We start from the raw sequence: 15,392 nt of genomic DNA on the forward strand, positions 1-15,392 counted from the left end.
GCAAGATAACAAAAAGAAACAAGTTTTTTTTTCAAGAGACCACTGGCTTACCAAATACAATATTTAGGTTGGCCAATGATCGTTTCTCTAACTACTTACCTACTTAATTTTAACTTCACGCTGTGTGACCAACAGACAGTTATTAAGGCGATTTCATAATGAAGTATACCTAAGTACGCGACAGATCGAGATAGCAATCGGGGAAGGAACGCCCCGCACACCCGCACAGCCCCCGCGCTAACCCGGTGCGGGCGAGCGCGGCTGACGTGTGTGTGTGCCCCCCCCCCCCCTCTTCCACCCCCTCATACCTCGATTACATCTATAATATGTATCATCATGGTGTATGAAACTCCTAAAGTGAAAAAAGTCCTGCACTTATGAATCTTATTCTTTGAAGAGCAAAATATTTGGTGAAATGGTAAAATAAATGATTTTGAAAAAAGAAGCTTTAAAATTAGGGTGACCATAACCGTTTAAATATATTCAAGTTAGTTTGTTTCTGTTAAGTGTGAGTAATTTTTCAATTTGTATAATGTTTAAATTTATTAGGTATTAATGTACTGTTATAATATAATAGAAGTAAGTAGGTAGATATTTTTGTTTCTAAAAATAAATTAATAGAGGCCAATTTCAAATTAAGTTGTTTTTGAAGCGTATATTTCTAATTATGCGTCATAATTATGTAAATATTTACTTAGTTTTGTTTGTTTAGCTTGCCTAATGTTATTTTAATGAACCTGTATTGAGAAATTTAAAAAACACAATAAGCGTTATTGTGTTTTTTAAATTTCATACCTATTTTAGTATTACCTCTATAATAGCTAAATGGTTTCATTTTAATAAACAAGCGAGTAAAATATGAAAGTGTCTTAGTTAAAATTGAAATACCAAGTAATAAATAATATGTCTGATCGCATAATTGTGTTAAAAATTAGAAAACATCAACGCTTTCTAAATCTGCCGCTGATCACACCGTAAAATTATTTATGTAAAATATGATTGAACTCTTCGCGCTTGAAAAATAATACGGCCGTGCATTCATATGCAAAAATCTAAATACTAAAGCCTCATTCACATTGGTTTCTAATTTTATTAGAGAATGCCCGCGACTTTGTCTACGTGGATTTAGGTTTTTAAAGTTTAAAGTCGTGCGAACTCTTTGATTTTACGAAATAAAAAGTATCCTCCCCTGGACTTTAAATATATCCATGTAAAGAATCACACTGATTCATTGCGCCGTTGCGGTGTGATTGACGGACAAACCAACAAAACAATACACTTTGGCATTTATAATATGGATAGTTGTTACACTAAGTAGTTTTATTTATTATAGTTGATACCGAACGATTTCCTGAGCGATAATTTCTGAAACGCACGCCATGTGGGCATTTTTGGGTAACATTTTTGTAGGTTGAAAGCGAACGCATTCGGGGTGCGGGAGATTTCTAATATGATTTCTATTATAATATCCATACGGGCTGGGTTTTTGACCGCATGCTGTGCACCGACCGAGTTATCCACCAATAAAAATAAGTCTATTATAGAATTGACACAAAGAATGAAACTAAATGCAGAATTACAGATGCTTCATTATGTATATTGTGCTACTGTCAATGAATGATCGATACTTGACGTAACTGTTATTGTTGTCGAGGTATTCTCTTCACTTTTTTGTTCAAAAGAATGCCGTCATCTTTATAACAGACAAATCAAATAAGCGAATATGTGTTCTTATACTTTACTATTATAAGTAACCTTTAAGTAATTTCCAGAAATAAGGAAAAAAATTCAAGCACGTCTACTAAACATTTTTCAACAGTACATGATAAGTTATGGCATATATTTGTTATACCCTAACTTCTAAACATTATCTCTAATTGGTTTATGTTCACAATCTTGATAAGAAATCTGGACGGTTTTTTCAGAACTGCGGTTAATTTTTTTTGCGACCCTAAACCAGTCAAAAAACTGGTTGTATCTCTGCTATTACTTCAAATGATTGGCAATCATTATCTTAATGTTTCTCAAAACCTGTACGTAATTTTACGTTTAACTCTCTGGATTTTTCTCCAAGTAAATACCACTTAATGATACGAAATTGGAAACCGAATATCGAAGGTCATATATTGCTACTAATTCCAACTTGCGTTTCGAACACTCAGACATCTAATTACGTAGTCTTTGAAGACTTAATTATCGATGTCTGCGTCCGCTAACTATCATTTTGACCGCAATACATTTAATCAATAGCATTAATGAATAGAACTTGTAAAGCAGGAACTAATAATGATTTTTCCATTATTTGGATACGAAAAAATGTGATGCTGGTGTAGTTTTGATTTTGACTGGGAAGTGTGTCTATGAAACTTTCAAGCAAGTAGTTGTGGATTAGTTCGCGAACACCTGTGAGATTTCTTGTACATGTGTTTATGAAGCATTAAATCGCATGCTTATCACCAGATCACCTGTAGACTAAGTGAAACGTCCAAGTCTGGGCGCGTTACGCATCGGAGAAAGTGTACTACAAAGCTTACCTGTGACTGGTCCCCAATTGGGTTACGACCTCGAAATTCAACGGCCACGGGCCTTCTTTTTTCGAATCGCAAACCGACTCTTCCGAACCGGTTAACACCGTCCCGTACTGGCCGTGAACCGATACTAATCACGCGAATGATTCCGTAAGATTTTAGTTCTTCATGCTTTTAAGAATATAGGCGATTGCTGAAGCGTGAATTTATGTAAATTCGCAAACCGTTAGAAATATAATGAGCGCTCAAAATGCAAGAGTTCATGTATGTATTTCAACATTTTCTATAAACTTGCACCAATATTTAAATTATAATGAACTGATTTCTTTGTTGAAATGTGTTCAGATTATAGAATACGTTGACTCGATCGTAGATAATTTATAGCTAAATTTCTGGTTTGTTATTGTTTTATTTTACTTATTGATATCTTGTGAAACCCCGTAAGTTCAGACGTCCTCTAAATGTAGGCGAATTGCATTGATAATTTTATCAACAATCCAACAGCGTAAAGAACCCGTATGTTTGACTCATGTGTTGTCATGGATACCGAAGGTGAGGATAAGACTACATAAGTAGGTAGCATACATATTATATCGACCCAGTTTGCTTTGAGATAAATTAAAAGTACTTGTGAGTACATTGACATATATATAAACATCTGATATCATTAATGACTTGTACATAATATATTAAAATTGTAGAGCGAATGAGTTGTTTGATTTGAACATAGGTAATAATTTCTGGCTTAAGTTTAATTTTGGAAAAGGAAAAATATATGTAGGTATACTTAAACTCACCTACTAGTGATAATTATAGTAGACACCAGTAGGCAATAAAATGTAAACATCAATCGTCACGTTTATCTCATAATGATAGTGGAAAAAACATTGTTTTGCTAAGCATATTATTTTCCCCGATAATCGCGGTAAGTCTGTGGTAAGATATGCCTTAGATAAGATACGTAGGTCTTGAGATATTTCTAGAATATTTTTGATTCGTGATTATGTTGCCGAAGCTATAAGTATTTAAATAATTCTACTTGGTTCTGAAGATTAACCTACCTACTTAGGTACGAAACTTAAGATATTAAATGTCTATCTACTTAATTATTTTATTTTCGAAAAATAAATGCCTATGTTAATCTAGAAAGTGTTTATAAATAACAAGAAAGCAAAACTCTTTTTGGAATGATCAGGATTTTTTAACAAATTGGGAATCATGTTAAGTGAGACTTATCCCTATTTCATCTCAAACTCTGGTATCCCTAATATAGAGACAATAGAGTAGCTAGGTACCTACATAATATATTTTGGATTTACATAGCAACGAAATTAAAATAATAAATTAATGTAATAAATGATCATTTACCTACTGATTAATACTATGATAGCATTATCAATTTAATCGTTAAACAAAAGAACATTAGTGTAAACTATTATTAGTAAGTGTTATTAATTAGAGAATAGGTACCTATATTTTTGCCTAATTTTCACCATTTAGTAATTAGGCAGGTAGGTACCTTGTTTTTGTTTATTTGTGATTAATTCTTTACTTTTACAATCACTGATATTGTTTGTAATGGTTCTGCCATTTACATTTAGGTTTTTAGTTCTTTACCAAGATAAACTTACTGGTTTAAACTTTAAATCATACCTAGTATTTTTATCGTACTTTTTAATTGTTTCGTTTGAATTAAATGTTTTTATCCATATGTTAATAATCCAATTATTATATTAATCCATAAGGACCATAAAACAACTTCAAACCCTTACCTTGTATGTTTCGGTAATCAGCTTCAATGAAACTAACTTTGTAGTCACCAGTATTTTTAACACCATAACAAAATCACTGCGCGAAAAAATAGTTTTTTTTTTAATACTTCAACAGTTTATAAAAGTTCAAAGCTTTAAAATACTCCAAACGTATTGAAAAGCGGCACCGAAAAAAAAACGTAAAGTTCAATATACGCCGTGGAATGCTTGCATTTCAACCCACCGAAGTCTCGATGGGCTAAATTATTATGCTTACAACTTGAAATTAAGCTTGAAAAAACTTGTTTCAATCCGCACTACACAATAAATAAGCTTTTAGTGAAATTTAAACACATAACTGTTGAGTTCTGAAAGTTTTGATTCATCGTTAACTGCCTGTCACTTTTTTCCGCGCCCCCAACACGACCGTCTCGCTCCGAGGTTCAAACCAATATGGCGGGTCGAACGAGTCGAAAAGACCTGACTGAAGGGTGAACGAAGGCAAGCCGTGATTGCTTGAGTGAGTGAAATGAATCCGTTCAACCCGAAGCCGTTTGGTCACCCGTGGTAGAGCCTGCGTTACGTTATCTTTTTTTATATTGTAAATTGCGTTGGTTGGTACTTGGTAGTTCACATTGCTTTTAGTATTCGCGAAAGCGGAAAATTGTAAAATCTTGTCATCATCCTCAACCCATCGCCGACTCACTACTGAGCATAGGTCTCCTTTCAGAACGTGAATGGTTTGACCATAGTAATCACTAATCTGAATATCTGAATAATAATATAAATGTGAAAGTTTGGATGTTGATGGGATGTTGTTACTCCTTCACGGCTCACGCCACAATGACTGAACCGATTTGGCTGAAATTTGGACTGGATTAACCCCCTTACATGGACCTAATAGGTACGTCCATGCTTCATCTTGAACTAGCTGATGCCCGCGACTTCGTCCGCGTGGGCTTAGGTTTTTTAAAAATCCCGTGGGAACTCTTTAATTTTCCGGAATAAAAAGTAGCCTATGTCACACTCCAGGCCTTTATCTATACCTACCCATGCAAAAAATTACGTCAATCAGTTGCACCGCTGCGACGTGATCGAAGGACAAACCAACAAACAAACACACTTTCGCATTTATACCTCAAAGGTGACGATTGTCCTATAAGTAGGTCACCTTCTTATACCAACATTTTATCACGCGGACGAAGTCGCGGGCATCATCTAGTACCTAGACATTATAAAAAGCCTGCATTTAAAATATAAAAACCTATTTGACAAATCTATGACAAGAAAAGCCATCAAAATATGTGCTGATTTCATAACATTTCCTTTATCGGCGTTAATTTAAACAAATTATGAGTTAAAACTGTTATCTTTATCATCATTCATCAAGTTCGGCTTTACCCATTCAAATCATGGCGTTGGATTTGGTCAGCATTGCACAACCCCACTACATACCCGGGTTTGTATTTACTTCTTTTAATCTTAATGCTACCATAATGCTTTGATTTTATTAGATAACTAGCGACCCGCCCCGGCTTCGCATGGGTGCAATGTAGATACTAATGTGGTGTCAGTGAGGAGTGATTCTTTCGACATTTTGATCAAATATCGTCATATTTCAACAAATTAACACAAACCAATACTAAACCATACCTTTAAACCTTCCTCTTGAATCACTCTATCTATTAGTGAAAGCCGCATTAAAATCCGTTGCGTAGTTTAAAAGATCTACGCGTTGATACATACAGACAGCGGGAAGCGACTTTATTTTATACTATAATATAACCAGTACGCGACAGGTTGAAATGGCAATCGGGGAGGGTACGCCCCGCTCACCGGCACAGCCCCCTTTTTTTTCTCGTGAAGAAAATCCATCATGGATACCACCGGACACGGGGGTGCACAGAGGTTATGTCGGACTCCTACCGACTAAAAACCTCACAAGGTTCCACCCCACCGCTAACGACGGAGCACAAGGGACTATAACAACGCCTCGTTACTCCGCCAGCGGATGTCCGCCACAGTAGACCCACCACTGGGGTACTACGTGTTCCCGAACACCGTCAGAGGCATGCCGGAACCACAGCACGCCAACCAACCCGAGGACCACACTGTGAGCGACGGACCGCACCCGCACAGCCCCTGCGCTAACTCAGTGCGAGCGGGTGTGAGGGGTATCCCCACGCCTCATACCCCGATTGCCATCGCATAGTAGTCTACATATTATATAGTATTTAATTTGACCCACAAGAAAGGACAATAATTTCCTAATGTTTTTATTCAAAAAAGCGAAAAGCTATAGTGCTATAGTTGTAGTAAGTAAGTAGGTGTACAGTAGGTAGTCCAAGGGGGGGTACATACTTATTTAAGAAATCCTTCAATCGTCAACTGACAGGCCAACATAAAATTAATCAAGCTTCGCAATCAATCCTTATGATTATGAAGATTGGTCAACGATGCCCGTTTTGTGCCGTAATTTCATAACAAAGCTATAAATAAGAGGATATCGAATGTGATAATTAATGATCATGTCGCGGTGTCACACAGGTCGCCAATCCCGATATAAATATCCTTTATGTTGACGTGTTCATGGCCAAACTTCATGATGTTTTCACTTTCTGATTGCTTCATCTGCTCAGCTAAAGATATTACCTAACCAATATCGGGTGGATTAATTGAATGAGAAAAAAAATTAAGACGATTGAACTGAATAAAAAGTTTTAAATGGTCATTCTGATATTGCAAATTGCAATACTCAATGGTACAAGTACCAGCGCTTCCCAAGAATCTTCTTTCTCAATATTCCTTAAAACAAAATTAGGTAACTTTTCTATGGCATGCGATTGTGTTGCGACGGCTAGGTACCATCACAGATTTCTAAATAAGGAAATTATTTTGAATATCATATTATATATAGATATCATCCTATCGACAAAGTAGGATCTCCAAAAGGAAGTATTAAGTGTCAAACCCAATAGACTAGATGTAGAGCTAAACTTCGGTTATCGGTACATTTCGGAGCTTCCTCATGAGGCCCATACAACGACTTCTATGTATGTACTATGTAGTATACATAGAAGTCATTGGGCCCATGCTGTTAAGGGCCCTTTAAGTTATAAGGAAGGTTAGAGTCACTCAGCGGGTGATGGAGAGAGCTATGCTTGGAGTTTCTCTACGTGATCAAATCAGAAATGAGGAGGACCGTAGTAGAGTCTGAGTAACCGACATAGCTCAATGGGTTGTGAAGCTGAAGTTACAATGGGCACGGAACAGTATAGTTCGCAAAACCGATTGACGTTGGGAGTTCCAAAATGGTGACCGGAAAGCGCAGTGATAGCAGACCACCCAATAGAATATAGACAGTCTACATCAAACGAGTCGCAGGGAGCCGCTGGGTTCAGGCGGGGCAAGACCGTGGCCTGTGGAAGTCCCTAAAAGAGATCGGTTTCTTGTAGGGTCTGACATTGGACGTGTATCGGATGACAATAATGATGATGAAACTTCCGATAGGTTGACTAGCTGTAGCGTAAAGCCACCAATAGAATCGGAGCTGATGAATGGTAGATATAGACCATTCTTTAGTCTCTACAGTCTACATTGCTTGAACAAATAGACAATCGACGCACGGGATGGCTTTTCGTTGATATATCGGCACGTGAAGATGAAATAGATTCAGGGTTTTACGTATGCTTTCCCTTTCTTTTAGTTACACCGGCCACTGTCCAGATTACAAGTACCGTATCGGCGACACTTATGGCTCGACCAGTCACAAGATCCTGTTGGACCCCAGCGTCAACCATTCCGAAAGACTTGTGTTGTCTGATAGAACTGCTGACGATTTCCAAGTAATTTCTATTTTCTTGTTTTAACACGGAATAGTATAGTGCATTCAATATTAACTGGCGTGTTTCCACTTGAGACCGTCATTAACAATAGGATTAAGTCGTGGCGGGTGAATTCAAAAGTATCAACACTGGTTAATTTGCAGCAAAATATATAAGGTTGAATCGGCTCCTTTAAAAATGAATGGGTTCTATGAGTGTTTGGTTTATTACCCCTATTGTTTACGTGGCATGTCGAATGTAATCCTATTGTTTTTGCTCATGACGGTCTCAAGTTAATATTGAATGCAGTATACCTAGACACCTGAAGGCGTGATACCTTCCACGAGGGTTCCCACAGCACATAATAGCCTTCCCGAAAAAATGTAGGTAAGCAAAATTATTAATTAATTGTAATATATTTTTTTAATGATTAATGAATCTAGTTATACTTACTATAAATATTAACTTTCTTCACAACGTGCATCGTAAATCTATAAAAATAAAAATAAAAACGTGTTAAAACTTAAAATAACGGATATGCTTACCTAGTTTCGCGTATCACTTTCGAAATACCTGACATGTGTAGATGCAATTGAGATGTTATCATCGAAATACTTGTGTTCTTATCAGATATTCCGTCCACCGCAAACTGAGATCGATCTGGTGAACGCGAGGTTTCGCAACGGCGACCCGGTCTACAAGCATCCTATGGTACCTGGATATGAAGGTAAGTCTTGTTTTTAGGATTCCGTATCTCCAGAAATACTGAATCCTAAAAACAAGACTGTGGTAGCCTAGTGGTTGGGACGTCCGCCTTCCAATCGGAGGTCGGGGCTTCGATCCCGGGCACGTTTTAACTTTTCGGAGCTATGTGCGTTTATGAAATGCTTTAACAGTGAAGGAAAATATCGTGAGGAGACCTTTATGCCCCAGAGTTCTCAATAATATTCTCAAAGGTGTGTGAAGTCATGCCCATCCACACTTGGACAGTATGACGGACCATGGCCTAAATCCTTCTTTGAGATGGGCAATCGTGCCACTTCAGCTTCGCAACCCATTGGGCTAAGTCGGTTACTCTGTTTCTTCTACAGATATCCTCATTTCTGATTTGATCACGTAGAGATCACTTTTTGCCAAATCCAAAATGCCAATGCTTATGCCAAATCAACATAGAGAAACGGAAAAGCACGGGGAATTTTTTTTTCCCGTGGTGCCACGGCCTTACCGATAGAGTGGATACTAGCCGCGGCCGAAAACTCCCAGACTAGACCTGGCGAATTTTTCATAATATTTTTTCACAGTAATTTAACTATGCTATAGCTTGTCAGACTCAGTCAATGCGCCGCAAGTTTAAGTTTTTAATTATATCGTTTTTTTTTGTATGTTTCGCTGGCAATCCTCCGACATGTTTATCGGAGACTTTGTATAGCTTAACACGGCATTTTTTTTACGTTTTTCTTTTTAGATTGTCATGAAACAGGTTCTTTTTTGTATGTAGTATTATAAACAAATGTAGTTATGATACATAAAAGGAACAATGCCTACTAAGTGTAACAACTTAATACAAGTAGTTCTTGAAACATGACCATTGACCTAATGAACATGACACAACAAATGAAAACTCAAAAGTATAACAATGGGTTGTGGTGTAACACAAATCAAAGAAGACGTGTGTAAATAATGTGCTGCAATACACCACTAACTATCCTTAGAATTTGGCAATATACTAACACTCAAAGTAGGTAAAAACCCATGCAATACCCATGTGGTAGGTAGTTAGGTTTAGAGATTGGTAGGTATTTATGTAGAAGGCATAGGTGCTATTACAAAATTTTCTTGCATTAAATAGTAGGGTATCTATGTAAACTCACCTTTAATTTATTAGTTCTTTATTTAATAATTCTATAGAGTAATTTTCATGTTATCTTGATCTAAATATATAAAAGGAAAAGGTGACTGACTGACTGATCTATCAACGCACAGCTCAAAGTACTGGATGGATCGGGCTGAAATTTGGCATGCAGATAGCTTTTATGACGTAGACATCCGCTAAGAAAGGATTTTTGAAAATTCGACCCCTAAGGGGGTGAAATAGGGGTTTGAAATTTGTGTAGTCCACGCGGACGAAGTCGCGAGCATAAGCTAGTATATCAATATAGAGCGATCCCGTTGGTGGGTTTCACACAATTCGTCGAAATATTCGTAAAAATATTCAAAGATTTTACTGTAAAGACGAACACTGTTTGCCCGCGAGTTCGCGTACCTGCCTACATTTAGTTTTTTTTAAAACCCCGTGGATACCCCGTGGATTGATTTTCCGGAATAAAAAAATAGCCTATGCACATCTCTAAGATGCAAGCTATCTCTATTTCAAATCGATGATTCCTGCAATTTCATCCCTGTGGATTTAGGTTTTGTAAGGATCTCGTAGGAACTCTTCAATCTTCAGAGGGAAAATTAGCCTAAGTATGTCCTTTCTTGGGATGCATCATGCAAGCTAGTTAAATTTCGTTAAAACGGTTGAACAGATTGACCGTGAAAAGCTAAGAGACAGACAGACATATAAACTTTCGCATTTATAATATTTGTATTAGTATGGATTCCAAAAAGACGCAGAGACTGTAATAAAATATGTCTCTACCAAAATGGTCACTGACAGCTGACAGCAGCCATTACATAAAAAAATATTCTACTCTCCTAATGCGGAAAGTCGGCCACCATGTAAAGTAAACTTAAATATTGCCCAAATAATCCCAAAAATGCATGTTAACGGTCATCAGTAAACATTTTAAACAAATGTTCTTCATGTTATCTCAACGGTCATGTTTACAAACGTCATGAGAAGGAAAACCTGTAAAGTCCAATCTAGACATGAAACACAAGATGCGGTGCGGTGGTCACTTGGTGAATCAGTGTATGTTTATTATTTAAGGGGCGTTTAGTTACGCACTACGCAAGCACGACAATATCGGAGCATAAGGCCAACGTTTCGATTTTTAAAACATTGAAAATCAAGATGCGGCTGTCCAACATCTGTCTGCGGTGGATGCTTATGACTACTTCGGTCACATTTCTAGGAAAAACGCGACTAGCATAGAGAAACTACCTACTGATCACTGGCAAGATCGGAGGAAAGAGACCCTGCGGACAAAGCCCGAGGCGTTTTGGTCCGACCAGATTCGAGAAGCGGTTGAAGCGGTCGAGGGAGCCACGATCCTCAAAATTGAGGAACCGACGCGAGAAGAAGTACAAAGTCCTAAATGACATTCTTTGTATTGACAAGTCTTTGTATATCCTGTATCCTAGCATCTTCCATAGTTTTATTTTATTCCTTCGTCTCTCTTCTCCGCTCTATTTAATTACCCAGTCCATCGATTTTCAAAATGGTTTTCTTTATTATACAATCCATCAAATGCTTTTTGATCTGCCTTTTATTATTTTCATTTGGATTGAATAATACCTACATAATGCACAGTTCTTCTTCTTGAAATGCCGTGTCCTATCGGAGATTGGCCATCACTAGGGCTGTCTGCACCGTGGATACTGCTGTGCGGAAAAAAGATCGGGTACTCCTTCCGTACCATGATTGGCCTGAATTCTTTAGCCACGATGTCCTTCTTCGGCCGAATGGTCTTCTGCCCGCTATTTTCCTCTGAACACAGAATATATCAAAAAATAATGACCCTGAATAATGAGCTGAAGGAGGTCGTATTTGCTATTTCTCATAATGTGGCCGAAGTACTCCAACTTCCATTCTTTTATGGTCTTCAAGATTTCAAGATCTTTGCTTGGCCTTTGTAGTACATACACACACATGCACATAATTTTTTTCCTGCTTTATACTACTTCGGGTGTTAGTCTACCTACAATTGGTTAGGTAGGCAATAGGTACGTTTGTGTTGCAATCCTAAATAAGTTCAACACGTACGTTTAGAACATGCCGGTTCACTCTTGCCCTAGATCACTTGTTTTTTTTTTTTTTTTTTTTTTTTTTTTTAAAACACTTTATTGCACACAACACAAAGTAAACATTGAAAAAACACAATACAGGATCTTATTCTAATAGATGTAGCATGCAAAGGCGGCCTTATCGCTAAAGCGATCTCTTCCAGGCAACCTTTGACGAAAGGAATCACGAAAGCACGGGTTGGTGCGGCAGCCGAAAATGGCCCTAGTTATATTATTAATTAGACTACATACACAGTACATTCAAATAATACACAAATAAATATAATTATATATACCCATATACATATCTCTATAATATACTACATAATTCTGTTTACATAGATAAATAATAGTTCTTCAAACGATTTTTGAAGGTGTTTAAGGATTTCGCCTGACGTATTTCAGCTGGGAGAGAATTCCAGAGCTTGACACTGTTAGTGGTGAAAGAGTTACCATAGTATACCGTGCGGCTGTGTGGAGTCATAAGCTTATTGTCGGTGCTGGAGCGGAGGGAGAACTGATGGTTCTCACCAAGATAGGAAAACCGTTCTTTTAAGTATGATGGTGTTTGAGGGTAGTACAGAATACGATATAGGAGCGACAAAGCGTGCATCTCCCTCCGCCGAGATACTGGCAGCCACTTTAGTTTAGCACGGAACTCTGATACATGATCATATTTTCGTAGGCCGAAGATGAAGCGAATACACATGTTTTGTAGTCTTTCCAGCTTGTTTAAAAGTTCTTGTGTCAGGTCCGGATAACAAGAGTCACCGTAGTCTAATATTGGCAACAAAAGTGTGTTAGCTAACGTAATCTTAGTTTTTATTGGCAGAAGATTTTTCAACCGTCTTAGGTATCCAATAGTGGCGAAGATTCTCCGCCCCACCTCCCCCACTTGTGGACCCCAAGAGAGAGAATTGTCCAAGATTAGGCCAAGGTTCTTGACTTTATTGCTGTATGGCAATGCTATACCATCGAAGCGGACTGCAGGTAGATTATGTAGCTTAGAGAGCATTCTGGGATTACCAATAATGATTACTTGCGATTTGATCGGATTTACCGCAAGTCCATAGCACTTACACCACTCGCAAACCTTGGCCAAATCTGAATTTAGTGTGTTAATTGCAGCTGGAATGCGCTCAACGGTTTCTGAAGTGTAAATTTGTAAATCATCAGCGTAAAAATGAAAGGAAGATGAAATAACCGAGGAGATTGTATTAATAAAAATAGAGAAGAGAAGAGGAGACAGGACCCCACCCTGTGGGACACCTGCAGAGAGCGGTGAGAGCGTGGAACACTTGCCATCGATTTTGATACATTGTTGACGTCCGCTTAGGTACGATCTGAACCAATTAATTACGTCAGAGGATACATTCAGGGAACTTAATATCGCAAGAAGTAGGTCGAAGTCGACATTATTAAAAGCGTTGCTGAAATCGAGGAGAATGAGAACAGTGACTAACTTGTTATCCATACCTTTCCGTATATCATCGCAGACTTTAATTAGCGCAGTGACTGTGCTATGGCCGGGTCTAAAGCCAGATTGAAATGAAGATAGGATGTTATTTTTAGTAAGGAAGAGACTCAGTTGTTTGTTAACAATGCGCTCAAGGACTTTGGACAGAAAAGGAAGAATGGAGATTGGTCGAAAGTGTGTGGGGGATGTCGGATTGGAGGTTTTAGGTATTGGGATAACAAAGGCTTTCCCCCACTCAGAAGGAAAAGTACACGAGGACAGAGAAAAGTTAAAAATGTGACATAGGATAGGAGCGATGCTATCAAGGAGCAGTAGGATCATCCTCCGACTGATTCCGTCATACCCCATTGCATCCGACTTTATGGCCACAACGTGTTTCTTCATTTCATCCAGAGTTACGTCGCTGAATTGGAAAGGAGGGTAATTAGGTATAGGTATGGACCTCAAATTATTGAGCGTCGCTTGTTTTATTTGACCATCCAGTGTCCCAGCAGTCGTGAAATGCTGGTTAAGTGTGTCAAGGTCCGGGATGCGATGAGTCTTTTTTTGTTGGCGTCCAATGCCCAACGTATTCAGAAACCTCCAAGTTTTGGAGGTATTGGAGTCTTTAAGGGAATTGCAAATGAAATTACGCTGGGCATCGCGACAAACTTTACTACACCGATTGCGAAGCTTTTTATATTTTTCACGGTTAGTAACTGTAGGACATAGTTTATATTTGCTTTTTGCTCTATTACGTTTGTTCATGAGGGCTTTTATCTCTGGTGTTAACCACGGAGCAGGGAGGTGTTTTAATTTGACGGGTCTCAGGGGAGCGTGCACATCAAAAAGTCCTGTCAGTAAAGAATTAAAGATATCCAGCTTATTATCTATTGTATTAGCGCTAAATACGGCAGCCCAGTCAATATTGTTTAGGTCAGACATAAATAACGAATTGTTAAAATTTTTAAAACTGCGGCGCATTACTACTGTTGGTTTAGCTTTTGGAGGCCTAATTTTGTAGGAAGTGAATATCAGATCATGGTATGAAAACGCTTCCGCGGGAAATTGCCCATGATTATCCACGTGTTGAGGGGAAGAGACTATCATTAGATCTAATAGAGATGGTGTGCAGTTAGGGGAATAATGGGTTGCATTCGTGGGTAGTATGTGGAGATTGCTGCTATTGATTATATCCCTAAGTTTTCTCGCTCGATGATCATCTTTAATAAGGCATGTGTTAAAGTCTCCCATTATTATCGTGTGATCAGCAGATGTGGAGAATTGTTCAAGTAGGTTTTCAAAATGATGGAAATAGTCAATATGAAGGGAAGGGCTATAGACTACACCCAGCAGCAGCTTTAGGTGTCCGAACAGCACCTGTATGAAAAGGTGTTCTGATGATTCTGAATACAAAGAAGGAGATTGATCAAGAATAGTAAAAGGAATATGGCTACGGAGATAAATAGCTACTCCTCCGCCTCCCTTGCCCGTACGATCATTCCGGATAAGATGGAAGCCGGGCAGACAATATGAGGTTGAAGGTAAGCATGGTTTTAAAAATGTTTCGGACACAAGAACTGCGTGGATATTTTTACTATCGAAAGAGGATAGGAGATCAGGGAAATGGGAAGGGATACTTTGCGCATTAATGTGGATAACGTTAAAATTTTTAGGAAATATAGAAAATGTGGAATCTAAGAGGGAGCTAAGCGGCTGCGAAATACTATAGTAACTATCATCCGAAACTGAAGAGTCGGACAGATTGATGGCATTGTCTGGTTCACTTCCATAAGACGTGTCGTTTGAAGTCATAAATTATGTATAAAATAAATAGTATTTAATATAATAATATCCTTATAAAAATATATAATATATAATATAT

The 15,392-nt window shown here is 38.0% G+C and overlaps 2 protein-coding genes across 2 annotated transcripts in view; one reads left to right on the forward strand and one right to left on the reverse strand.

Moving 5' to 3' along the window:
* The window catches only part of LOC117997148 (uncharacterized), a 68,577-nt gene extending 63,855 nt beyond the window's left edge, over positions 1-4,722 (reverse strand). Inside the window, exon 1 of the mRNA XM_034985324.2 lies at positions 4,301-4,722. The gene's annotated coding sequence lies outside the window, so the exon portion shown is untranslated. The remainder of the gene's footprint in view (positions 1-4,300) is intronic.
* Positions 4,723-5,581: 859 nt separating this feature from the next.
* LOC117997149 (CIMIP2 protein CG18335-like) overlaps positions 5,582-15,392 on the forward strand; it is a 28,021-nt gene continuing 18,210 nt past the window's right edge. Inside the window, exons 1-3 of the mRNA XM_034985327.2 lie at positions 5,582-5,738; positions 7,986-8,124; positions 8,734-8,830. Coding sequence (XP_034841218.1) covers positions 5,692-5,738; positions 7,986-8,124; positions 8,734-8,830 — 283 coding nt within the window. The 5' untranslated portion in view covers positions 5,582-5,691. The remainder of the gene's footprint in view (positions 5,739-7,985; positions 8,125-8,733; positions 8,831-15,392) is intronic.

This window comes from Maniola hyperantus, chromosome 4 (assembly GCF_902806685.2).
Source record: "Maniola hyperantus chromosome 4, iAphHyp1.2, whole genome shotgun sequence".
NCBI classification, from domain to species: Eukaryota; Metazoa; Arthropoda; class Insecta; order Lepidoptera; family Nymphalidae; genus Maniola; species Maniola hyperantus.